Source organism: Cynocephalus volans, chromosome 8, assembly GCF_027409185.1.
Source record: "Cynocephalus volans isolate mCynVol1 chromosome 8, mCynVol1.pri, whole genome shotgun sequence".
Lineage (NCBI taxonomy): Eukaryota > Metazoa > Chordata > Mammalia > Dermoptera > Cynocephalidae > Cynocephalus > Cynocephalus volans.
The window spans coordinates 9747044-9773112 of NC_084467.1; the positions used below are offsets into that span (position 1 = coordinate 9747044).

Genomic DNA, 26069 nt, shown 5'->3' on the forward strand with positions numbered 1-26069 from the left:
GACTTTTTAATATTGATCTACCTACCTTGTATTCCTCCAATCTTGCTAAACTTCCTTATTAGTTCTAGGTCCTTTAGATTCTTTAGGATTTTTCTACGTAGATGATTAAGTTGTCTGCAAATAAGGGAGTTTCACTTTTTCCTTTCCAACCTATACCTTTTATTTCTTATTCTTGCCTTTTTACATTGACTAGGACTTCCAGTACAATGTTGAAAGGAAGTGGTGAGACGAGATATCCTGACCTTGTTTCTGACTGTAGGGGAAAACATTCAGTCATTCACCACTAAATAGCTGTAGGTAGTTTGGGTTTTTTTAAAAAATGAGTGTTGTTCATAGGTTCCTTTATATTTTTAATATTTGTAAGTTCTGTAGCATTGTTCCCCACCCCTTTCCTACTGGTGATTTTTTTTCCCTTCCTTTTCCTGATTTATCAGTTTTATTAGTCTTTTCAAATAACCAGCTTATTGAGGCCTATATTGTGGTCCAGGCGTAATCTTAGCAAATATACCATTTGCACTTGAAAAGAATGTATATTCTGTGATTGTTGGATACAGTGTTCTATAAATGTTTACTTGATTTTTCTCTGTTGTTATCTGTTTTCTGTATCATTGATTTCTGCTTTTTATTATTTTCTAACTTCTAGTTACTTTAGGTTTAGTTTGCTTTTCTTTTTCCAGCTTCTTAAGTTGGAAACTTCAGTTATTGATTTTTAAATCTTTATTCTTTTCTAAGGTAAGCATTTCATGGTGTACATTTTTCCCTAAGCATTGTTTGAAGTGTATCCCACAAATTTTGATATACTCTGTTTTCTTTATTATTTCAGTCAAAATATTTTTCTTTTTTCTTTTGGCAGCTGGCCAGTATGAGGCTCTGAACCCTTGACCTTGGTGTTAAAAGTATTTTTTGATTTCCCTTGTAATTTCTTTTTTGACTTATGGGTTAAACTAAGTATGTAATTTAATTTCCAAATATTTGAGGATTTTCCATTATCTTCTTGTTGATGTTTTCTAATTCAACTCAGTGGTTGTCATAGAATATGCTTTGTGTGATTTTACTAGTTTTATAAATTCATAAAACTTTTTGGAGCCCAAGGTTATTTGATTGTAAAATTAGGGAATTAATTGAACCTTTCAGTCAGTTTTCCTCCTTATTTCAGGTGAGAGATCAAGCCCAGCGCTATTCGCGGGTTCTCCTGGATATTGAGGCTGGTGCTCCTGTTCTCCTTATCCCAGAAAGTTCCAGATCAAATAATCTGATTGTAGCAAATTTGGGGAAGTTGAAAGTCAAGAACAAGTTTCTCTTTGCCGGTTTTCCTGGGACCTTTTCCTTACAAGATAAGGTGAGCAATTAATATCCATTCCCTTTTCAGTTCAACTAGTATTTGAACACTAATTGAAAAATTCATATGCTGCCATAAGAGTATCCCTAATTGCTGTTACTTTTTTAGGATATGTGGTTTGAAGAATACTTTTTAAAAAAAATTTCACTGACCTTTCAGTTTACCTTTTAAATTAAGGTAGTGTAAGTTATAATCCTTACTAACTGTATATAGTAACTTGTTTTAGCAAACTAACCAGTGGGACCAACCTTCCAACTTTTAATAGTACTTTCCTTGTATAAAAGCATTCCTTCTATAATATCAACTTTTTACACTCTATGGCTTTTTCCAGAGGACATGATTTGGCCCATTGTTTATCTGAAGCCATTTAAAAATATCTTAATAAAATCTTATACAGTATATTGTTTTACAGTTTTAAGTTACTTTTCCATTTATTTATTTCTCACAACAATATTTGGAGTTAATCAGAATGAGGACTACTATTATGAGTATTTTCATTTTACATTTGCAAAAACTGGGACCCTTTGAGAATAAACAAGAAAAATGGAAACACCTAGGTAATCACAGACTCTTAAAGCTGAGAGGACCTTGGAGATAGTCTAATTAGTCCCTTTCCTCCCGTTTTTTATTTGAGGAGACTGAGTGACATTTCTGTTTGTTTTTGTTTTGGCGGCTGGCTGATACTGGAATCTAAACTCTTGACCTTGGTGTTCTCAACACCATGCTATAACCAAGTGAGCTAACTGGCCATTGAGTGACATTTCTGGAACTATAGATGAGGTCTTGTCACTCTTGGTGTGTGTTTTCATCATTACTTGCTGGTTTCCTCAGGAGCTTTTCATTCTATCTGCTTATTCAGTGCAGAAAAACACTGAAATTTCCTGGTAGTTATGCCAGTTTTTTTTTTTTTTTTTTTTAAAGATGACCAGTAAGGGGATCTTAACCCTTGACTTGGTGTTGTCGGCACCACACTCTCCGAAGTGAGCGAACTGGCCATCCCTATGTGGGATCCAAACCCATGGCCTTGGTGTTATCAGCACCACACTCTCCCGAGTGAGCCACGGGCCAACCCCATTATGCCAGTTTTTAGTCTGACAGGTGATAACAGAGGGAGAGAGAGGGCCTTTGAGAAGATTTACATCATATTTGATTGTGAGATCTCAAGACTGACAAAAATAGCAATAAATAGCTGATAATTGTTGGATGCTTATTATATATCAGCCTGTGTAGCCTGTGCTAAGCTCTTCACATATAGAAGGAAACTGTTTCTTCTACTCACAATACTTATGACACTAAATGGGTGGGGTTTTTCCCCATACCAAGCATTCTCCCACTCTCTGGATACCAACTGGGCGTCCTACATTCAATTATGGTACTATCTGAAGTTAGCACAGATCCCACAGGTTAAGGGCTCATTTCTACCAATCACAAGTCTGGGTCTCCTGTACTTACTTATGACTGACCAGCTATAAATTAGGGGTTCCCACAATCCCCTCCTTATTTTCAATAATTTGCTATAATGGCTCATAGCACTCAGGGAAACAAATTTACTGGTTTATTATAAAGGTTATAATAGAGGATACAGATGGACAGACAGATGAAGAGGCATACATATAGGGCAAGATCCAGTAGGGTCTGGAACGCAGGAGCTTCTGTCCCCATGGAATTGGGGTATGCCACCCTCCTGGCATGTGGATGTGTTCACCATCCTGATAGCTCTCTGAACCCTGTCTAGGGTTTCAATGGGAGTTCCATTTTGTAGGCATGATTAATTAAATCATTGTCCATTGGTGGTTAAGGCAATCTCTGGACCCTTTTCCCTCCCAGGAGGTTCAGGGAATGGGGCTGAAAGTTCTAACCCTCTATGACTTGGTTGGTTCCTTTGGTAATCAGCCCCCATCATGAAGCTATCTTAGGGGCTTTTAGCCACCAGTCATCTCATTAACATACAAAGAGATACTATTCTAAGGGTCTTAGAAGCTCTGATGTTCCTATCACCCCTATCACTCAGGTAGTTATAGGAGTTTTAGAAGCTCTGTGCCAGGAAATGGGTGCGGAGACCAAATATGTATTAAATTACTATGTCACAGCACATTTGTTCATTTTGTTCTCATTAGCAACCTAAGAGGGATCTAGTGTTTTAATACCATTTTTTCAGATAAAGAAGTTGAGATTTAGAAAGATTAAGTATTCGCTTGTAAGCTAGTAAGGTATACATTGTGGACCTTAGACTTTGGTGTGTCTAACCGGCTTCAGTACTCCATGATATGATTCTACCTCTCAGTATTAGAGTTAGGTTTATGTGAGGAAAGTAAACTGGCAAAGGCTGTTCCTGGTATATGTCTATTGGCCTTTTCCTGAACAGCTGTAGCTCTTTTGAGTTTTCTAAAGAGTATGGCAGTGAGTTCATGAAAATGACCTAGATGAAAGCAGTGAAAGATGATTACAGAAAAAATTTGGGCAGGTGTTGTTCACCTCTCTAGGTGTTGAAAGAAGAGAAAATGAAAGATGGACTAGAGTGGCAGTCCTTACTAGGACTTTGCCTGGGACCTCAACTAGGTTTAGAAAATAGTAGGGAGTCTCTATATTTGTTGGCAATGCTTGAACTTGGATCGTGTTATTGTTATAACAATAGTAAAATTGCTATCTCTGTATTTTTCTTCCTTTACTTCTCACTCACCGATTGACTCATTATTACATGTGCATTGTTTCGTTTTGTTTTTTTTTGGTGGCTGGCTGGTATGGGGATTGAACCCTGGACCTTGGTTTTATCAGCACCATGCTCCAACCAAATGGGCTAACCAGCCAGCCCAGACTCATTATTACTAACCTGACCATCCTGAGCCAGAAATGTTTGATTTAGTAAGTGGGAAGGGGTAGAGTAAGACAGTGAGAGCCATATGAACCATGTTCATGTATGATAATCTTGGGCTCAGGCCCAGAATGTGGTGTTTGGACTAAGGGTTAGAGGGCAAGTTGTCCAAACTTCATTTACGGCCAGCTGTTCAGATAAACCAGATTTAGTCATCACTTGCAAGAAGCAGAGGGTAAAACCAAAACAGCAGTGTCTAGCAGTGCGAAAGGTAGCACATTACCAGGTACATGCCTGTTTTATAGGTTATCTTCAAACAGAGGGCTGGCGATTGGTAACTTGCTCATTTACCTTGCTTCAGGAAACCTTTGCAATGATTTATGTGCCCTCCTGTTGGAATAATAGGCCTTACTGCCAGAGGCCGCCTTGAAAAGGAGAAAGAGACTTCCACTTATGTGTATTTTTTAAGAGAGTGAAAGCAAAATCACCCACCACTGGTCTTTCACAGTAGGCCTAGTAGTGAACTGGTAACCTTGGCCTATCTATTTTCATAGTTGATAGATAACCGTTTTGCTGTTCATTCACTAGAGTCGTAAAGAACATAAAAGAAGTATTTATTTATAAAAAGAAAGATTAGTAACTGCTTTTAAATATTCTTATTCACTTTCCCCTAGTATGAGGTATTTATAAGTAGCGTGATTAGATATTAAACAAGTTTATTAGAATTTGTGTTTGCACGTGAATATTGTCTCCAGTGTCACCTCAGGATACAGCATCTTTGTTCCAACTCTGCTACCGTTACTGTCCAAGAAAGAGTTCAATTCCTCCTTGGGAACTGTCTTTTAAACCTATATAAGTTTTTTGGAATATATTTGTGATAAATCTTGATTTTGAGGCCAGACAAAATTTTTTAGGAAGAGATCAGATATAGCTAGAATGGGTGATCAAGTTCAATATACTATTTTTGTTTCTCTATCCTTCCTAAAAAGGTAATGGGCAGATTTTCTGTTTCAGATATATATATATGGGCCTATGAGCTGGTTCTGAAGTTAGCCTCAGAGGAAGAATTGCCAAAAATATTTCAAGAAATTTTTGCAAAAGGGTTTCTATTTTGTTAAGGCAAATAATAGCACGTAGTTTATAGCATCTTAATGAAAAATTTTTCCTGTATTTGTTTTTGAGGATTTGATTTTAAGTGGGAGTGCATACAAGGATCGCTTTTTCTTCAAGGTATCAATATACGTTTTTGCCTCCTGGTTTTTCTGAAAAACCTTATGGGATTCAGCAGTCAATTCACTTTCATGTCTTTAAAAAGAAAACTAAAGGGCCGAGCCCGTGGCGCACTCGGGAGCGCAGCGACGCTCCCGCCGCGGGTTCGGATCCTATATAGGAATGGCCAGTGCACTCACTGGCTGAGTGCCGGTCACGAAAAAGACAAAAAAAAAAGAAAACTAAAACACTAACCCTTTAAAATATTTTATTACTTGGGAAAGCCTTCTTATTAGTTTATTTTTTATTTATTTTTATTTTTTATTTTTTGGTGAATTAACTCTCCTGTGTAGAGAAATCCTTGTTAAGGTCCATTAAAAATAATTTCTTTTTTTTAGCCTGGAGTAGTACTTTCTTGGTGATCTTATTTTATATCCTTAAGTCCTAGAAAAACAATCTTATTACATACTGGTGGTTGTACTGTAGAATTCCATAAGGGCTGCTTGGCGTGTGTCGCATGTTAAAATATTTGTAATCAGATAAACATATCTGTGAAGTTTACCTCTCCACATATACAGTCAAACTTAATTTATCAGGATCTTTATGTAGTAAATAGTTACCTTCTTCACAGAAGATCACTTTGCATTTGCATTTGCCCTTTAATACATTTGAACGTGTGAGGTTTGTCCAGGATGCATTCCGGTGGTTAAAGAACAGGAAATAATCCTGAAATCCAAGCTTGCAGAGCGGTCATTTGCCTTCAAGTTCCTTGACTCTTGTGTGTTTGGAATTGTTTTACATAAATCCATGTCTTAATGAGTACAGGTTTGAATTTTTGCATATGCTTTTCTTTCATTTTTCTCAACCATAGCTTGTGCTTAAACCATAATTTCTAAGTCGGAATCTTTCAAAAGCGTTGGGTTAATCTCCTCAAGCCATTGATTTATTTAAACCAACTACAGAGGGGATGTAAAATGAATCAAATGAAAGAGTAACAAATGCTCCCCAGAGTTTAAACTAAGCAAGAGGGAAGGTTTTTAATGCTGAAATACTTAAAATAATAGCATTTACCTAGTAATTTCCCTTGCAAAAAAAAGAAAAAAAGTGTAGAAAGTAAGGAGTGGTTTCTTTTACTGTTACTTGTAATTACTACTCAAGATAACTGTGAAGAAGAGCAGTGTTTTTGTCTCCTTTACCAAAGCTGAGAGGCATAAGCATCTACGGCAGTGCTAGAGGGAGAACCGTCCTCCCCTCCACCCGGCTTGTCCCCTGGAATGGCTAAAGGGGGACAGTCCGGTGATTCAGAAACTGTAGAGATGTAGCTCTGAGGCATGGACGAAGAAACCACGGAAAGTTTACAAGTCAATAATTGAATAGTTCTGGTGGAATAGATTTTTCCCTGTTAGCAATTAACTGAAGGTACTAAGTATGTAAGAAAAGAGTATAGTATGTATTTTCAGCAAAATTATAGAATGTATTTTATTCTGTACTAGCCCTTCTTAATTTTTATGCTCTTGAGCAGAAACATAATAAGAATGGCTAACCTCCTTCGTTTTCCATTTTGTTTTCATTTCCACAGTTACTTAGAGAGAAGAGAAATGTAAGCCCCAGGAAGGGGGACCTCTAGAAAGTGTGAACACATTACCATGGCCAATTCCATTGAAGTCATGTTACCGTTAGATATATTTTCTTAGAACAGTAAGCTTCCTCCCCCACCTAGCAAAGCAGCAGTATATAATATAGCTGAGAAATTTGCTTTTGTTTCATTCGACTAGATTAAACCACTTGAAGCAATTAGCATCTTGGCATCTGCTCTTGAGCCCAAAGATGGTGTCTTCCTGCAAAATGCTATAGTTTTCAATAGGTATTGAATTATATGTAACATCTCAGCAGATAATTATATGTGGCAGTAATGTTATGACCCTGTTACCCTCTTATTTATGGGATCTGGGAGGCTGAGGGAAGTGCAAGTATTATAGTCTTTGAAGATCCTAGAAGTTGGGGTAGGACTTCTGGGACATTAAACATATAGTCACACAGCCCCCTCCCCCCAACCCCGCCATTCATTGCTGGATTCTAACTTTATTTTGTTTTTTCCTAGGAATCTGTGCCTTTAGCTTCCCCAGCGGGTACTCCCAAACACAGTATGAGGAAAATGACAAGCACAGAGGACCCCAAGGGGACCCATTCCCAGGGGCTGTTCGTGATGCCTCCTGCTGGAATGAGTCTGGGCAGCCTGAAGAGTGAGTTTATGCCCAGTACCTCCACAAAGCAACGAGGGCCACAAGCCACAGTGTGTGTCGGCCAAGTTTCCAGTAGTCCAGGTAAAAGAGGAGGAAAGAACTGCATAATGAAGATGGGGAAATTCATGAACTATTCCAGGAACCTAGGGTGGGCGGGGGGGGGGGGGGGATGCACTGTATAGGCAGGTGCCAACAAAGAGATACCATTTCTTTAGTGACGATTGCATTTTGATATTGCTTTAGAAGGCTTAAGGGTCTTAGGTGTAGATTTAGCATTGGATAACTTCTAAAGTAGAGTTAAATTAGTAAGACAGTGTAAATAAAGAGATTTTTAGATCGTCTATTAGGACTTTTTTCTTATAGATCAAGATGATTGCCACCAGATGGTGGTAGTATACATAGAATGAGTCCTGCATCCTTGCAAGCCACTCTCCAGACACTATCCTTGCAAGTCACTATTTAATTCTAAAAAATAGAAAAGAACCCTTTAAAAAAATATTAGTATGAATTAGGTAACAACAGAGATACTGTAAGCAACAATTTTTAAAAGATATGAACCATTCAGTTATTAGTGCTCTTCTCTTGAATGTGAGAATTAGTCATTCCAAATGAGAACCTAATTTTGGCTTTTCAGTTTTTAAAGTGTTCTGGATGGGTGATGTGTTGAATAAGAGGTGCTGCTTTCTAAGGAACTGGAGAGGGAAGCAGAATATAATTAGCCACAAAGGTCTGTCTAGTGTAATTGGACTTTGAGAAATGGAGGACACTAGCTGAGGAGGGTGCTGAATGACTTTTCTTAAATAGCGCTGAGGAGTGGTTAACTCCCTACAGTGCCTTGTAGTCCTAGAGGTGACAGGAAAGTGATCATCTTCATCATCATCCTAATAGTAGTTCATCCGCATAACACCCTGTAGGGGTTTTTTTTTTTTATCTCGACTTTATAGGTGAAGAGATGAAAGTTTAGAGAGATTAAGTAACAACTTGGCCAAGTTTATATAGATTGTGTGTGGTAGAGTTGGACTGTGAATTTTGGCAGCCTTTTCTAGAACCTAATTGTTAACCTATGTAATATTGCCTACCAGTCTATATGTATAACACATATAGAGCATGGAGCAGGGTGCACCTAGGGGTCTCTCAAGAAATGCAACCTGGTGTTAGTGTTGTTGTGATGACACTGATGAGTGGGGATAAGGCCACTCTTATAGGTGGATGCCTATAAGAAGTGATTTGGGATATTTTATAGAAAGATCTCTTACTTGGCAATGCTTCTCCTATGGATTTGCTATTTGTTTCTGAAATTCTTCTGTTAGGGATATGCTGCCTTGGATTAAGGCAGTGGTTTTTACAGTGTCTCTGTATTCCTAGGATTTCATGATGGTACCCTAGGGAATCTCTAAAGCCTACTTAATTCCTGTGCCTTATTACTCCCTTCTACCAGATCAGCTCCACTTTTATCTGTTTCGTATATTTATCAATGTAAACATCTAATCAAGAACTAATTTATTCAGTGCCTGCTAAGTAGCAGGTGTTATATACAATATTTTGTTCCCTGGTATGTTAATTAACTGTTAGACATGATTCTTGCCACAGTGGTACTCATGGACTAATGAGAAATAAATTAAGTAAACATATACATGTTGATAAATTACTATAAATGTTATCATGAGAAAAACAAGAACAGAGAGGACCCAGTTTAGATTGAGATGGGAGGGTCATGCCACCAGTAAGACTGTCCAGGCAGCAAAGAGCCTGGCATTTTAGAGGAAACCAAGGCCAGTAAGCCCAAAGCTTAGTGAGCAAGGGGGAGAACGGCTTGAAGTAGGGCCTTGTAGGGATTTGGGGGAGTTTTTACAGAGAGAATTTTGTATTAAACATAACCCTTAAAGTGTATAAAGGAAAGGAATGTTATGGTCTATTTATTTTGTTAAGGATTACTAAGGTATTTTGTGGGGAGAATGGTTTTGTGAGGGCCAGAATGGAATTATGTAGGTAAATTGGAGTAGAGTTTTTGGTGGTCTAGGCAAGAATGAAGGTGGTTTGGATTTGATCAGCGGTAGTAGAAAAGGTTACATGTAATATTTGTTTGAAAAAAGAATTTTGCTGCTGGGAAAAGTTTGTGAACCTTTGGATAACATTGTGTCTAGGGAGAGGCTGCATGTGAAGTCATTTTTAGTATAAACCCTTTATACTCAGTTAGGGTCTCAGGTCTATCCTGAAGGACTGCGTGGCACAGTACATGCTTGGTGTGGAGGGTGGGCAGACAAGATGTATTGAACATATGAAGCTGTATGTAGGGAGATCTTGATGCCACAGTGAAGACTTATGGACAGTCAGTTTTCTGAGTAGTCTATAGCAGCAGGAAAAAGGCAGTTCCAAACACTTTCCAAAGACAGGGTAAACTTACTTTGACTTTTTAATTTTGCTCAGGGCCAGTCCTTCTTGGGCCCCATTCTCTTCATTATTTCTCTTTCCTTGGGTCCTTCTAGAAGACCATGTCTGTCTGCTGGATTGCATTGTTGTGGATCTACAGGACATGGACATCTTTGCTGCAGAGAGACATCCACGAGAGTACTTGAAGGCCTCAGAGGACAGTAGTGGGGATCTGATCTTCCCCTCCTATTTTGTGCGACAGACAGGAGGAAGCCTCTTAACTGAGCCTTGTAGGCTGAAATTGCAGGTGGAAAGGAATTTGGACAAGTGAGTGTTTTATATCTGAGTAATTGTTTGTGGTAAGTAGAATCTTAATAACTTGGAGATCAAAGCTATGGAGGTAGGTCTGGAAGAGTGATGGTATTCACTTATTTCTTCATCTATTTAACAAACGTTAATATATTGAGTCCCTACTGTGTGCTAGACATGAGAGCTACTATGATGAAAGAGAAGACTTCTGCCCTCAAGGAGCTTATGTTTTGTTGAGAGATATAGAAAGGTAAGTAGATGATTCTAATTTAATGTTTGGTATAATGTTATAAACCATTTTATAAGATTACAAGTGCCTGAGAAACAAAGAAGAAAGGACATGAATCTAGCATGGATTTGGGTGGTGATGGGGGAGGTAATGGTGGGCAAACTATTCTGGAAGAGGTGGACATTTGGATTATGTGTTACAAATAGAATAGATGCTAGACCTGCTATTGCTCTTTATCCTGGAACTCCATTTAACCAGTATAATTATTCAGATGCAGTTTTGCCCATTTCACCCCATTAAGCAGTCTGGAAGTACTCTATAAAGACTAATGAACTGGCTCTAATTTACCCTTGTAGTTGGCCTCAAAACACAAGATACATATTTCTGTAGTTCAGAGCATTGCTTCAGTTGTCATTAGTCTCATATATGGCTGGGACACTTCTTGAAATTAAACATCCCCAGACCCTACCTGAGACCACCAGAATCTGACTCTCAGGGCCGAAGCTCAGATGTATATTTAACAAGGTCCTGTGGGGGTATTTCTGTTCACTTGGCCCATGTGCTTGGACTGACTGGGAACTGTTGATTATAGTGTATGACATCTCTCAGTTTGGGGGATTGATTTTGGAGAAATTAGCAACATTTTATATCTCAACTCCAGGGAAAGATGAAGTGTGGCTATACAGTAATGAAAGAGATTTTCATTTGTAACATTTTGGAAAGCAGCCTCAATAGTATAGAGTATGGTTTTAGTCACTTTTTGTCCACTCCCTTCACAGTTCTTGGGTTTGGGCAAATTATTTAACATCACCTTTTTAGTTTCTCTCTGGATTGATGGTACAATTTAGCCGTTCTCACTGGGATGTTTGTGTTACACTCTTACTTGTTATTCAAGTGCTCCCTGGCTGGTGTTCAGTTATGGTTGGCATGGGCTATATTTGGTTTTACTGGCTTAGCAGTCTTAAGAGGAGCTTCATTATTTAGAAATTGAACACTTTGTTTTCTTTTCAAGCAGTGCTTTCCCCCCCAAAAATGTGCTTTGCTATTCTGCTTATCTAAACTTTACCTACTCCCATCAGTGTTTATGTGCAGAGAATTATACTGTGTTAGCCCATATAGAAGGTGATACTGAACACAGGTATCCTGTCAGCTTCTCATACCACAGAGACGGGAACCTGAGATGGCATTTGGTACTCTTCTGGTTTTTCTTTGTTGATTGCATCATTGGTCTTTTTAAACCTTATTGTGTTTAGGCTTTTCTGTATAGATAAAGTAACTTTTTATATTCCTCTTCTATTTCAAATCCTAACCCTCTACTTTACATACTCAGAGCATAGTGTCTGTAGGATCCATGATGCCTATTTTGCCCCCAGGAGGGTGGAGAAAATTCTTTAGTGTTGGCATGAGGTATATATATTCCCCACCTCCCTGGGTGTCTTCAACTTTACTTCTGCTCATCCCAGCTAAGATGACTTACCTATTCAGATTTTATTCTCATGCCCCATCTGGGCTCAATATGAAATACTGTGTTTTTTTCTGTAGTTACCATCAAATCTGAGGAGTTATGTAAAGAGCTTGACATCTTTTCTTTATTGCTTTCCCAGCTATAATGTTTAAGCTATTTCCGAGTCTTATCAGGTTTCCGTTATTAATAGTTAGCTCATATTAGATTTGAAGATTTTCTTTGTCTTTTTGTGACCGGCCGCACCACGCTCAGCCAGTGAGCGCACCAGCCATTCTTATATAGGATCCGAACCCGCGGCGGGAGCACTGCTGCGCTCCCAGCGCTGCACTCTCCTGAGTGCGCCACAGGGTCGGCCCTAGATTTGAAGATTTTCTAAATGTGTATTTTGAGAGAAAAGGGGCTTTTTGTAGTTGAAGCATGACACTCAGTTATACTAACTTCATTTGGAGACACATGAATTTTTTTTTTTTAATTAATTTTTTTTTTTTTTTTTTACTTTCTATGATGTTGTTGTGAAGCAGTTGGGAGGAAGGGGGAGAAGGAAAAGGGGAAGGAAATAGGATGGAAGGAGGAGGGGCGGGGTTGAGGGAGAGGTTGGAGACCTCTCATTCCCACAGTGGAGACCAGGAAGCTTCCAGTGGTGGCTTGGTCATTGCTGGGCTGGGTGCAGATGTCAGGAGGGTGTGGCGAAAGCCCTAGTCCCCCGCCACCCCAGCTCGGGAGCCTGGGGCACTTCTTGTGGCAGCTTGGTCATCTTCACTGGGCTGGTTGCAGGTGCTGGGGGGCATGGCTGAGGCCCTCAGCCCCCTACTGCCCCAGCTCAGGAGAGCCCCGGGTGCTTCCTGTGGCAGCTCCATGGTCCTCACTGGGCTGCTTGCACTTGCTGGGGGGCGTGGCTGAGGCCCGAGGCCCCCACCCTTGGGACTGGTTGCAGGTGTTGGGGGTCATGGCTGAGGCCCCCAGCCCTCCCCCCTCTCTGGCTTGGTAGCCCAGGGGACTTCCGGTCCTTCTAGGTGTTATGGGTGTTCTTTGGTGATGTGAGACCTTTACTAGTTAATATCAAACTTTGTCTCTAGATGTGGGTATTTTGTTTTTTTCTTTCAGTTCTGTGTTGGGTTATTTCTGTTCCCACCACTTAAACTCTGCACTGGAACTAATTTGTTGTCCTTTGCTTACTTCTAAAATGGTGGAACTCCCTGTGGGGAAAAGCACTTGGGCTCTGTGGTTGAGCTAAATTGCTGCTTTGCTTCTGATTCCCTAGGGAAGGCTTTTTATGCAGCTCAGGTTTTAATTGTTGACTTTATAAGTACTTCTGGCTCTCATGAGATTTGGTACACCTGGGTTGTGTAGAAACTGGTCTGGGCCTGAGTCTTTCAGCAAACTCCATTCCTGCAGTTCAATATTCCTGACCAGTCTCCACTGAGTGGTCCTACGCTGATTGGGAGGCAGATCAGCTGTCTTTGTTGTGCTCCAGCATTCCCCTGGTGGGCCCATCTCTCCCACTGCCCACACTCCAAACACTTCCCGTGGGACAAACTGTGTGTTAGTACCTTGTGATGACTCACCGGCCTCTGAGTGGCCTCTGAGTGGAGTTGTTGTGGCTCCTCGCTCCTAACTGGGTCCACAGGAACCTTATTAGTGGTCGTGCTGGCCTGGGGGCCACCAAGGCCCTCTTCTCCCCTGCCACCACCAAGCAACTTCATCTGAAGGGTATAGCTGCGGCTTTTGTTAGCTCCTGCTCCGTGTGCTGAGCAGCTCCAGCCTGGAAGTGGCCGGGTCTTAAAATGGTCAGAGTGGTTTTTTCTTCCTCTCATTGTGGCTTCTCCCACCTTCATGTACTCCATAGGTCTCTCCTCCTCTTCCCCTGAGCTCTAGTGGCCCCAGCTTGGCTGTTGTTGCTTTTTAATAGTTGTAAATTTGTTGATTTGTGAGTGAGAGTGACACTAGGGACCATCTATTCCGCCATCTTGCGGTGACATTGACACATGAAATTTTTGTCATTGGGAGTTAGCAATTAACTGGTTGATAATGTATGTAGGTGGGTACATTTTAGCTCTTATATTTGGGTATGAGCTGTGTCAATGTTAGTGATTTGTTTATGAAAGTGCCTTTTTTGTTTGTTTGTTTGTAGAGAAATAAGTCATACTGTGCCAGACATATCTATTCATGGCAATCTCTCCTCAGTCCACTGTTCCCTGGATTTGTATAAATATAAGCTGATCCGTGGCTTATTAGAGAACAACCTTGGAGAGCCCATAGAGGAATTTATGCGGCCTTATGATTTACAAGATCCAAGAATTCATGTGAGTGAGACCTTATGTTCTTCTGTAACTCTCATAGTCTCAGCTGATGGTCACCCCATGTATATATTCCTCAAATTCACCTAGAAAAAGAAGGTAGAAAACAGCAAATTAGATTTTTTGATATATGAACTCATTTTAGGTTGGCATCATCATCAACTGTGAATTGATCAGCATTTTCCTTTTGCAGACCGTTCTGAGTGGAGAAGTGTACACTTGCATGTGCTTCCTCGTTGATATGGTAAATGTAAGTCTGGAGCTTAAAGATCCAAAAGGAAAAGAAGGTGCTGGGTCCCTAGCCAGGTATGGCTTTAATTATATTATTTTACTGTTAGTAGCAGTAATCCAAGTAATACACATTTTTTGCATAAGCATACAGCAGAGGTTACAGAATGGTGGTCTGCAGGCAAAATGTGGTCTGCAGAGTGCTTTTTGTTTGGTCTACAAAGTGCATTTTAAAATTTTAATTCATAGCTCTATCAGTGAAGATAGCTTAGGCTATGCAATTGTAATAGACAATCCCCAAATACCAGAGACTTAAGACAGTGTACAATGTTTTTCTCTCTTAAATGACGTGTTCATTGTGGGTCTGAGGCTGCTCTGCTCATTTCTTCACTCAGGCTGATAGAGCAACCAGTGTCTTGATGGGCCACAGAGAGAAACAAGAGCTCCAGAATGGTCTTGAATGGCAATTGAATGCTCTGTCAGACCTCCTGGAGCTTCAGTGTGGCCCACGCGGTGTGAAGGGGGTAGGCAGTGCCGTCTTACTGTGTGTCTGAATAGTTTGAGGGAGGCAGACCCAGAACCATTTGGTGAGCAGCACTGATGACCACATCACTGGCCAGCTGTTTAAAACATTGGGAGATTTTACATAAGATGTTTGGATTTCAGCCTCTTTGGAAAAATTGGAAGCTTTGGCAATACTAGGCCATGTTTTCACTTGGAAACATCTAGAAACTGAGTAGCAACTGCTTCCTTTGGATGGGGCATGTGCTTACCTAGAAGTTCACTTATATCACTTGCTTGGTCAGTGTGAACTTGTGATGGCTAGTGTAGAACTTTAAATAGTGCATCATATTTTCACATTTAATAACCTTTTCATTTTGATCTCTTAATAGCCCTGTTGTAAGGTTAGGCAAACATAACTCCTATTTTCCAGGTAGTTTCTGACTAGCATAAGATCATATGGCTGGAAAAGTGGTTTGATATTTGAAAATAGTACTTCAAGGCTAGTAATTTTCCTGCCGAAGCACCCTATCTTCTAGTTTGTCTTTCCTTTGAAAGTCTGCTGTGGCCTCTGCCCAGCTCTGCTGATGAGAGTGTGGTGTAGTGAAACTGGGTCCCAGATGGATGCTTTGGTTGGCCAGCAATTTTTTCTGATGACTGGCTATGCCCTTAGTTTTTCTCAATATGGCTTAGTTCTGTACATATTATCACAATGGTACTGAGTAATTATGAATTGCTCATTGCAGCGTTCTCTGTTATCAAAAAAAAGGTGGTCCAAGTGCATTTCCTGTTGGTGGATCAGTTGAGTTATTTCTCTGTGTGAAGAGCATTATCTGTTCTGGTGGTTCTCAGTAAGCTATAGTGGGTCTCACATAAAAATCCGGGCGGACTTTGAAGAGACAAGCCGCTAGGCCAGCTAGAAGTTGACAGATGGAGTTCTAAAGGGACTCTTGACATCCTTTGGGGATTATTACAAATTTACAGCCTTCTTAGGCTTATGATGGGAAATGGGAATGATAATCAAGAACATGATAAATATGTGATATTGTTATTCCTCATGAAGTTGCTGTGAACAAGATCATTTCTTTGAAACTAGAAAAGATACAAGGTACAATGCCAGTGAATCCATTTTGAGGGATCTGTTAACAAAATCAATGAAAGATCTAAGAATGAAAGTATTCTCCTTAATAGAACTTAGATATATTTATGATTTTGCTCTTGTTATCTTGAACTTATATAATTTTGTAAAATGGAGAAGTTATGTTTAACATGTTATCTTCCTCTTTCCCTTTTAGATTTGACTTCAAAAAATGTAAACTGCTCTATGAAAGTTTTTCCAATCAAACCAAGTCCATTAACTTGGTTTCCCATTCCATGATGGCTTTTGACACCCGCTATGCTGGGCAGAAGACCAGCCCTGGTACGACAAATGTATTCAACTGTATTTTTCAGCCTTCCAAGAACAGCAGCAGTACCCAAGGATCCATTCAGATTGAACTACATTGCAGGTAGTGGATCCAGACCCTGACTCTACCTTTCTTTATAGAGACATTTCCTTTTGTGGCCAGTGGGCCAAGGTCATGTCAGCTTTAGAACATCAAAGGACCGAGGAATCATGAAAAAGATAAATAGAAAATGGCTTAATGCAGAGTACTGTATATGAGGGTCTTCAAAAAGTTTATGCAAGGATTCGTATTATCTTTCAATTCCATTTTTCCACGAACTTTTCGAAGTACTCTCATATTAACATAATATTCCCTTAACCTTGCAGTTTCATTTGTTTACCAAAAGATGTCTCTGTTGCGTTAAAAAAAAAAAAAAAGTAGTTCACAATTGAAGTGGGTCCTTAAAATCAACCTCTCTGTAAGACTGTTGATTTGTTAAGCAACTTGGGGAAGGAAGAAATTATGTTGGTTTAAGGGAAAAAAAAAAACAAAAAACTTTTGGTCTGTACAAATAATGGAAGAGAAGGTGGTTTTGACTCGAATTGCCTATTTATTCTAGTCCTGCTGACTCACTTGTATAAAGAGCTTTTACCTTTTTTTCCAGTTATATTTTTCTTTCTGGTATTATGGAAGGAAGCGTTATATGTGGAAAGAGCATATGTTTTAGAATCAGATAAATCTGGGCTCAAACCGTTTATCTACCACTTTCTAGCTTTGTGTCCTGGAACAAGTTATTTAATGTCTTCTGGTCTCAATTTCTTCTCTTCTAAAATAGAAAGATATAACTATGCCCACTTCATTGGGGTGTAACAAAATAATTTAGGCATACTGCTTGGCACAGATGGTAGCTGTTGTTGTTATTCCTGATATAGTTTGTGTTATTTTATGATGTAATACTGTGAGATTTTATGACTAAGCCAGCGTAGTCCTGAAAACTGAAAAATTAGGTCTGATTTAAAGAAATCCTTCAATGAAAATCCAAAAGGAGACAATGTCAGTTTCATTATGTTAGTGATTCATGTCATCAGATATGTTATAAATAAGAATCTTTAGGTAAAAAGGCAGGGAGAAACTTTGTAGTTAGGCATAAAAAGAACAAAAGGAAAATCATCAACATTATTCTGTATTTGTGTCTTTAAATATGCGTGACATTTCAATGTGCTGATCAGAATTCCTCAGGGTTTAGACGTTATTTTTGTTTTGATTTTTGTTTTTTAAGGAAGAAGTGTTGGTCTCTCCATATACCTGTAGGAAGTCTAGCAAAGCAAACATTTAAACTTTTGTATGAACTTCTTACAAGTTAAGTGGTAGGAATGCTAGTTGCCTTTTATTGGGCTCTACCAAGAGCCAGGCATTTTACTCATTGTCAGTTAAATCCTCACAGCAAGTCTGCAAAGTGGGTGATGTCTTCTCCATTTTACAGATGCAGAAATAGAAACTTGGAGAAAGGTTAAGTAACTCTTCTAAGTCACGTAGCTAGTAAGTCAAATAGTCAGAACTCAAAGCTGGGTCTCTGACTTCAAAGCCCATGTCCTTTATAATAGTCCTCAGTCCCACCAGGTGTCTAGGTATTGGGTTGATTACAGTCAGATAAGATGCTTGTGTTTTGCAATTTTCTTGTTTGAATATGTTTATTTGAACAGGAGGCTTGCATATATTTGATCCATCTGCAGAAATAACTTCATTTTGGGTTTGCTTTATTATTAATCTGTTTTCCTAAACTATCATCTAGTTGTCTACCTATCATATTTTTAATATATAGGGAGCCTTGAAATATTACTTTATTTATATACTAAAGGTATGTAATTTCTTGGAGTCAAATAATAAAATCTTACCTTGGCTCTTGCTAACAGAAATGCCATTGTTAGTGTGAGGAGTAAAATGTTCTCTTGATTGGAACTTTTGAACACTTTTTGTGTCTCAAGAAGAATTACTCTTCTGTTGGGATTTTGTGTGTCAAATATAAATCACTTCACAGTGTTTAAAGGCTTGAAATATTTTCCAGAAAAGGGATTCGACACACTGTGACTTTCCAGTTAGTGCAGAGCTCTGAAAATCTGTGTTCAAAATGGGATGGAAAAATTCTACTGAGGGCAACATTTTTTCTCTATTACAAAAGGGTAGAGTGTTTCTGTGAAAAATACTGTGTCTGTAAGAAGGAGACATGCATCATGATGCCTTTTTACTAAAGGCAGTGAGCCTGGTTTAGTAGAAGTGAGAGACTGGAGAAACCAGCCTTAGAAATATCTCCAAATCAGCTTTTCTCAAATAGGACCACCTTTGAGAGCAGGGAACCAGGCCCATGTAGTATCTCTCTTTTGGGCTTACAGAAGAAAGTTCAAGCCAGAAAACCGTACAGAAGTGTCCCTAGCCTGTGTTTCTTCTGTCCTACCCATCTCTGCCTACTAATATAATAATAGAGCCTGGATAAAGTCCCTGACTGCGTGATGATTTGAGGCCAGGCCTGAGAATACTCCTTGGATTTTCACTTCCTGTATTGAATTTAGGATAATGGGAACCACAAAACAAGTGCTCCCCCCTCCCCTCAACTCTGCCTCTAGGGTGCTTGGGGGATATACCCATGGTAAATATATCTTATTTGTTCTCCTTTCTCAGGCTAGAAGATAGGGCTGTCAGATCAGTTTCAGCTAGAGAAACCATCTAGTACTAGTATGTAAACTTGGTGTTTATAAAGAAGTGATTTTAGACATCAAAGAGAATGCCTCATTGGTCTTGAAATAGCCTGTAGGGAAGGAGACTGACAATTATCAAACACCTGGTATGTGCCTTGTGTTTCATCTCTTAGAGTATTAATATTCCTCATTTTACAAGTGAGAGAAGGTAGATGACTTACCCGAGATAACTCAACTTGTATATGATAGTATTTAAGTCTGAGTCTCTGACTTCAAAGCCTGTGCTCTTTCTACTATACCAGAGTTCCTCACCTTCAGCATTATTGACATTTTGGGTGAGATATTCCTTGTTGTGGGGCTGTCCTATGCACCGTGGGATGGTTAGCAGCATCCCTGGCCTCTACCCACTAGATGCCAATTGCAACCCCCAAGTTGTGACAATCAAAAATGTCTCTCCAGACATTGCCAACTGTCTCCTGGGGAGCAAAATCATCCAGCTGAGAAACACTGGGCTACACTATAATACTTTCTTATAGCATATTCCCTCTTGTTTAAAAATATGATTAACTTTTGGAATGCATACCCTGAATGTGTTATTAAACCAGCTTTCAGAGTTCATTGATACTCAAAGCTGTCAGTTTAGAAAATACTGGAATACCACTTGCCAAAATTGAGTAATGCATTTGCAGGTTTTGATACCATTTTTCTTTTTTCGTATTTTTTTTTTTTGTCTTCTTTCTTGTAGATCTACGAAGGATTCCTCCTGTTTTACAGTAGTTCTCAACAATCTCCGCGTGTTTCTCATATTTGACTGGTTATTGTTAGTCCATGATTTTCTCCACACTCCCGGTGATATTAAGAAACAGAATAATGTTACTCCTTCTCGCCACCATAACTCTAGCAGTGAATCTGCTGTAGTTCCCAAAACAGTGAAGAGTGGAATAGTTACCAAGCGGTCTTCCCTTCCTGTGTCCAATGAAAGGCACCTGGAGGTCAAGGTCAATGTAACAGGTGATTATATGTATGTGTATTCACCGATTCTTAGTTTGGAGGTTGGGCTCAATATCTGTCTTACAGGGTGATTTCTCTATTGCCTCTCATTTTTTGATATGAGCATTTATACATTTGCATCTTTCACAGACCAACAAATGTCAAAGTTCTTGGCCTCCATTTTCAAGCATGAGTTGCCTGGCTCACTGAAGGCTGTGGGGTTTCTTGTCCCTCTCCTCTCCTGCCTAGTGCATGTGCTCAGCCTGAGCACCCACCTGGGCAGTGGTCTTTTTTCAATTTTCTGTTTGATCTTTAGGGCCCCAACAGATGTGCCTTACTGAGTTTAGACATATTTGGTATGTGAAAATCTCAGTTTTGAAGGTAAACACGAAATGGGATTGTTTTTCTTTACAAAAAGAATGTTGTCCTTTACAGATGGATTTACTATATGGTTTTTATTAACTTGTGAACTCTTCTAGTGCATCCACATGTATGTGTGCATTTATTGTTATGTTTGTGATATCTCCTGCCTACTTCTCAGTTGTTTTGATAAAGTTGGCTAGCAATTTATTTTACATGGATTCAGTTTCAAAACTTGATTTATACATGGTTTTTGATGAAAACACAATGTAAAGCAGAATGAATTTGTCACATTCAAATGAGTAGAAAACTGTCTGCACCTACTGTTTTCAAAAATCTCAACATTAAATTGGTCTCCGTTCTTTGTGAACAATGTGGATGGCTGCAGAGATGCTGTAACAGTGCCTTATGCTACCTGACCAACATGAGTATCTGAATCTCCTTTGTGGGATTTTAAATCAGGTTATCACTTGGAGAAGAGATGATTTTCTAAGCTTCTGAAAATCTGTTAGGTCTCCCAGGAGGACTGGGATGCAGTTTCTCTCTCTAGCTTAAAAATGTATGCTCGAGAGAGACTAGCAGTCTTTTCTGCCAGTACAGCACTCTGTTGACCCACCTGTACCTGGACAGATAGAGAATGTGTTCAGGATGACAGTGAAGTAGAATGTTGACAGACCTCTTGTAGAACAAATCATATGTACTGCTTTGTTTGTGAGGGCCTGGCATTTTCCAGCTTCTTAGCTTTGGCTTGATTGACGATGCTGTCCTTTCCAGGCACGGAGTTTGTGGTCGTTGAAGATGTGTCCTGCTTCGATACCAATGCTATTATTTTGAAAGGCACCACAGTACTCACCTATAAGCCCCGCTTTGTTGATCGCCCCTTTTCAGGAAGTTTGTTTGGCATCGAGGTAAGAAGTCTGTGTTCATTACAACACTGCATGTTTGGCCCAAGAAAAACGCATCTGGAGGAGAACTTTACCTCCTAAACATTCATTAGGGGAAATAATTCATGGAATTGGAAGATTCTTGCTCTTTTCTCCTCTTTGTTTTCTCCTGAAATCTATGTATGAAGATATTCTAATGTGTGAATTCAGTCCTCCGATGTTAGACTGTAAATATGCAGAGGGACTCTTACACCCTCCCTTCCTCAAGGAATTCAAGGAGACTCTTTTAGTCCCTGTTACTCTGGCAGGCACCTTGTTATGTTCTCTAGTGCTGCAGGTCTAGTGCTTGGCAAATTTGTGAAGGTGATGCAGTGGTTCTCATTTTTCTGCATCCTCTTCCCCGCATTGAGCCCTGTCCGGTGAAGAGCAAGAGATTTGGGGTAATGGAAACCTGTTTGTAAAGGTGTTAATAAGGATTTTATTTTATTATCCTTTTGGTAATATTTGATCCATAAAAGGGCAGCTGTAGAGAGTCATGTGTAAGTTAAAGTAGTGCATCCCTAGTGGTGGTGCTTTAGACTCTGATACAATCTCATAAAGGAAATAATTTGCACTGGAGTGGCCTTTGTAGCCTGAACATTTCATTATGCAATATTAAGCAAAAACTGCTCTCTGTTTAAGCCACTGGTTGGAGACAGATCTATCAGGTGTTCTTAATTCACTGATCTCAGCTAACATTCCTCTTGCTACAATGTTAGAATATTTGGTTAGAGTTCCTTTCCCTTTATGATTGAACTTTTCATGCCCTATTCCCTCCAGTGGTAGTGCTCAGAGGTTGAAGGAATAAAACTTACTTTCGTTGTCAGCAGCATATGGCACTATTTTGGGTAGTCAAAAACAGCTGAATAAAACCTGTAGAGATTTCACTTCTTGACCACTTGTTTCTCTCATGTAAAGAAACCCCAGTTTGAGAGGAAGGATTTGCATGCTGGTGTGATGTGAGTTGCTCATGAAATTGCAATTCGTCTGCTTTCCAAGCCTCCACAATGCCAGCTTTGAATGGAAAATCTTGGTGATTGATTAATGAACTGTCAGGTACAATTGGGTTTTGTGTAGCAGAAGCCCCTGAAGGAAAAAGGAAAATGAAACTTTTCTGCTCCAAAGTCTTAGAAAAACTACACGGCAAAATATTTGAGATTCCTGGAAACTCTTTTCAGTCTTGTTCTTTAGGCAGCACAATCGCATCTGAATTTTAAGACCTCTTTGATCATTGGGGGAGAATTTATAAAGTATAGTGAGTTAATTTTGAATATTGCAAAGTACATTGGTGTCACATATTTTTCAGTATCTCTAGGAAATGCTCTGATAAAGGGGGAGTGGGGCAAGTGGGACCAAAATGAGTGCTGTCATTTTTCCCCTATACTTTTCTTGAGCACCCAAAATAATTTGGTCCTAGAATGGAAGTCTTCCCTCCTTTCTCCCTCCCTTCCTTGTCTCTCCCCACAGATATATTTATTTATTTTTAACATTTTATTGTAGAACATTTCAAACATATACAAAATAAAATGATATAATGAAGCCTATGTACCTATCACCCAGCTTCAATAATTAATGTATTTATGTTTAATTGTGAAATTATGACAGGAGAGAACATCACCTATCTCACCATACATAATTTCTGTTGACATTTTGGTGAGTTTCTATCCTTAAAAGAAGATCGTGGCATAATATTTTGATTGGATGTATTTTCACATAATCTGTGTTGTAACTATCTTCTTACATCCCATATGGCCTTTTAAATTGTCATTTTTAAATGACTGCAAAATACTCCATTGAGTAGATGTGATATAACCTCGGTTGCTCTTAATTTTTTTAACTGTTAAATAATGGCTCAGTGAAATTTTCTATATTTTGCGTTATTTCCTTAGAATTATTGGATTAAAAAACGTTAGGCATTTAAGCCTTTAGGATGTGTTGCTAAACTGCTTTTTCCTATGCTTGAACCACTGTGCATGTTCTTGGTGGTGGGAGAGTACCAGCCTCACTCTTCACAGTATTTATTTCAGCAGTTGTTATGGGTCTTGTGACAGCACAGGGCTGATTGCTTCTGAGAAAGTCTCTTTTTTGTGCTGATGGTTAGAAACTTTGGAAATCAGATACTAATCCTTGCGTTTCATTTTCTAGGTGTTTTCATGCCGACTGGGGAATGAGCACGATACAGCTCTTTCAATTGTTGATCCAGTACAAATTCAAGTGGAGCTGGTAGGAAATTCTTCTTATCAGAATAGTTCAGGATTGATGGACGCATTCAATAGTGAAGATTTTCCACCTGTCTTAGAGGTAATGATGAAAATCTGTCTAATGCATTGATGCACTCTCAAACACTTGCCTGTGCAGGCACTCTTATTTACTCTGAGCCCAACAACATTTAGTTACTTCAGCAAATACAAAAGAAATATGATATTGTCTCTGAACTGGAAGGTCTTATAGTTATGGGGAGGATAAGACTTTCTAATTGTCTGGTATAATCTTGCAGTTCTATAAAAGTTTACAGGAAGCAGAACTCAACATAGGTAGGAATTTTAATTGTGAATGGAACTCAAGGTAAGGTGAGTCTGGGAGGAAGACTGGGATGTGAGTAGGCAGTGGGGAAGAGGGAGAACATTGTACGTGAAGAAGCCAAGTTAGGGTGGAAGCAGCAAACACAATCTGACCTGAACAAAGAGGTGTGTAGGGAAGGAAGGAGGATGTAAGGTGAAGCCAGGCAAGGAAGGCTTGAGAGTTTGGTGATTGATTTCTTTGATAGAAGGGGAACAATTAATCCATCAGAACCATAGGATAGAGAAAGAAAGAGAAAAGCCATTCTGATTTTCTGTGTTAGTGGTACCTCTCAGAAAAAAAGTAAGGGAATAAATAAAGCACCATACTCAGACATTCAGTCATTCAGCGTTACCATTTTTACAGTGTTCTGAGGTTGGTGTCTGTGCTGCCTTTACCAGTAGTAGTTATGTTGCTAATCTTTGAGGAAGGCTGGATTTCAGGAAATAGTAGTGTTGAACTTGGCTCACGTAAGGTTATTTTTGAATGAAGAAGAGATAAATTTTGTTGGTTGTTGAGTTTGTTTCGGAGATTTAAAAATTTAAATGGATCCGTGCAAAGTGGATTAACAACGTATTGCTAATAGGTGGTCTTGTCTCCTCCAGAGCCATTTTCTGATCCTCTGCTTTAATGATTAATATAATGGTATGAAAATCATCCTGCTGAAATATTAATTGCTCTAGTAATTGTCCTGGCTTAGTATTTTTCATTTGGTACAATTTTGTGACGGTTTGACCTCATAGCTGATTCATCATACCCATGGTTATTAGTGCTTAATTTCAAGATCTTTGCATCCTTCTAAATGAGAAATTTTGTGTAGTATCTGTTGGACTTTTAGAACTTGAAATAGGAATTAGATCTTTAAGACATGTAGATGCAAAACCAAATGCAACATTAAAAAATTGTTACCTTTTAAATTTTGTTAGATTCAGTTGCAAGCCCTGGATATCAGACTCTCCTATAATGATGTTCAGCTGTTTCTTGCCATTGCAAAATCCATCCCAGAGCAAGCTAATGCCGCAGTGCCGGACTCACTGGCCTTGGAGGCAGGCAGTTACCTTTCAGGTGCACCTCGTGTTGGAGAGGAAATCAAAGAAGGGACAAGACATACCTTAGACCCTGTATTGGGTAGGTGTTCAACTAAAAAACCCAACTCAATCTTCCTAACAACCCTACTTCTTTTTAACTTTAAAAATTTTCTTTTGCAAAATTAAATTGTTCAGAATCTAATTGTATGTCATTAAATATAATTGTAAGTGGTAAGTATGACTCTAATTTTTTTCTTATTTACAACAAAACATCTTAAGCCAACTTCTCTAGCTTACAGAGTTTTTCCTCTTACAATTTCTTCCAGAGTTATATGGATAATGCTAAAGTTTAGTTTTAAACTTTTGAGAGTTTACCTCCAAAGTTATGTGGATAATACCAAGTTTTAGTTTTAAGCTTTAAAAAATACAGCCAATATAAAGAAAAGATTCTTAAAATGTTCAGGGTACATTAGACGTCTCAAATTAGGAGCCCATTTTTGCCTAGAGAAAGTAAGTGTTTTAGTCACCAGTTTCTGAATTTCTTTCTTTTTCTTTAATTATTCTGGATTAATTTACATTAAATTATTTATAAAAATCATATACTATTTTTTTCATAGAGTTACAACTGGCAAGACTACAGGAGCTGGGATTCAGCATGGATGATTGTCGCAAAGCCCTTTTGGTGTGTCAAGGTAACTCGAGTGAGGCTTCCATTATCTGTTGTTTGTCTGGATGATATGCTTCCATCCCATTGCCTCCCATGTTCCCACAAGGAGACTTAGGGAGCTGGAGTACATTTAGAAGACCCTTCATGTGTCTTCTGTGGGCTAAATATAATCTTGGGCCAATAATAATAACAAGCGGCAGTATTTATAGTGGGTAAGAGTAGGGGCTCTGCTGCCATCTGTGGGATTATGCCTAAATGCCTCTAAATCAGAATCCTGCCCAGGCAGAATGATTCAGAGCCTCAGTTGGCCTTGGAGCCTCTGTTGGCCCAGGTAGCCCAGTCCCCCACTGGTGCACCCTGCCATGCGCTCCTGGGGTCTGGTGCAGAGAGCCCCTCATCCTGGGAAACGGGGAGCAGCCGGAGAGGGGGCCGCCCCCTTGCCTGTCATGCAAGGCACATTTG

General features: G+C 39.2%; 1 protein-coding gene across 7 annotated transcripts in view; it reads left to right on the forward strand.

The window, feature by feature from the left end:
• The window catches only part of VPS13D (vacuolar protein sorting 13 homolog D), a 256779-nt gene that overhangs the window by 57078 nt on the left and 173632 nt on the right, over positions 1–26069 (forward strand). For 6 of the 7 annotated variants that reach the window (XR_010024193.1, XR_010024194.1, XM_063104869.1 and 3 more), the window contains exons 25-35: positions 1157–1339; positions 7462–7684; positions 10090–10300; positions 14108–14279; positions 14467–14579; positions 16298–16510; positions 19826–20091; positions 21205–21338; positions 23499–23654; positions 24839–25040; positions 25558–25632. Coding sequence is in view for 5 of the 7 variants with exons in the window: in XM_063104869.1 (XP_062960939.1) it covers positions 1157–1339; positions 7462–7684; positions 10090–10300; positions 14108–14279; positions 14467–14579; positions 16298–16510; positions 19826–20091; positions 21205–21338; positions 23499–23654; positions 24839–25040; positions 25558–25632 (1948 nt within the window). In the remaining 2 variants the exon portion in view is untranslated. The remainder of the gene's footprint in view (positions 1–1156; positions 1340–7461; positions 7685–10089; positions 10301–14107; positions 14280–14466; positions 14580–16297; positions 16511–19825; positions 20092–21204; positions 21339–23498; positions 23655–24838; positions 25041–25557; positions 25633–26069) is intronic. The other variant, XM_063104872.1, reaches the window with a different exon arrangement.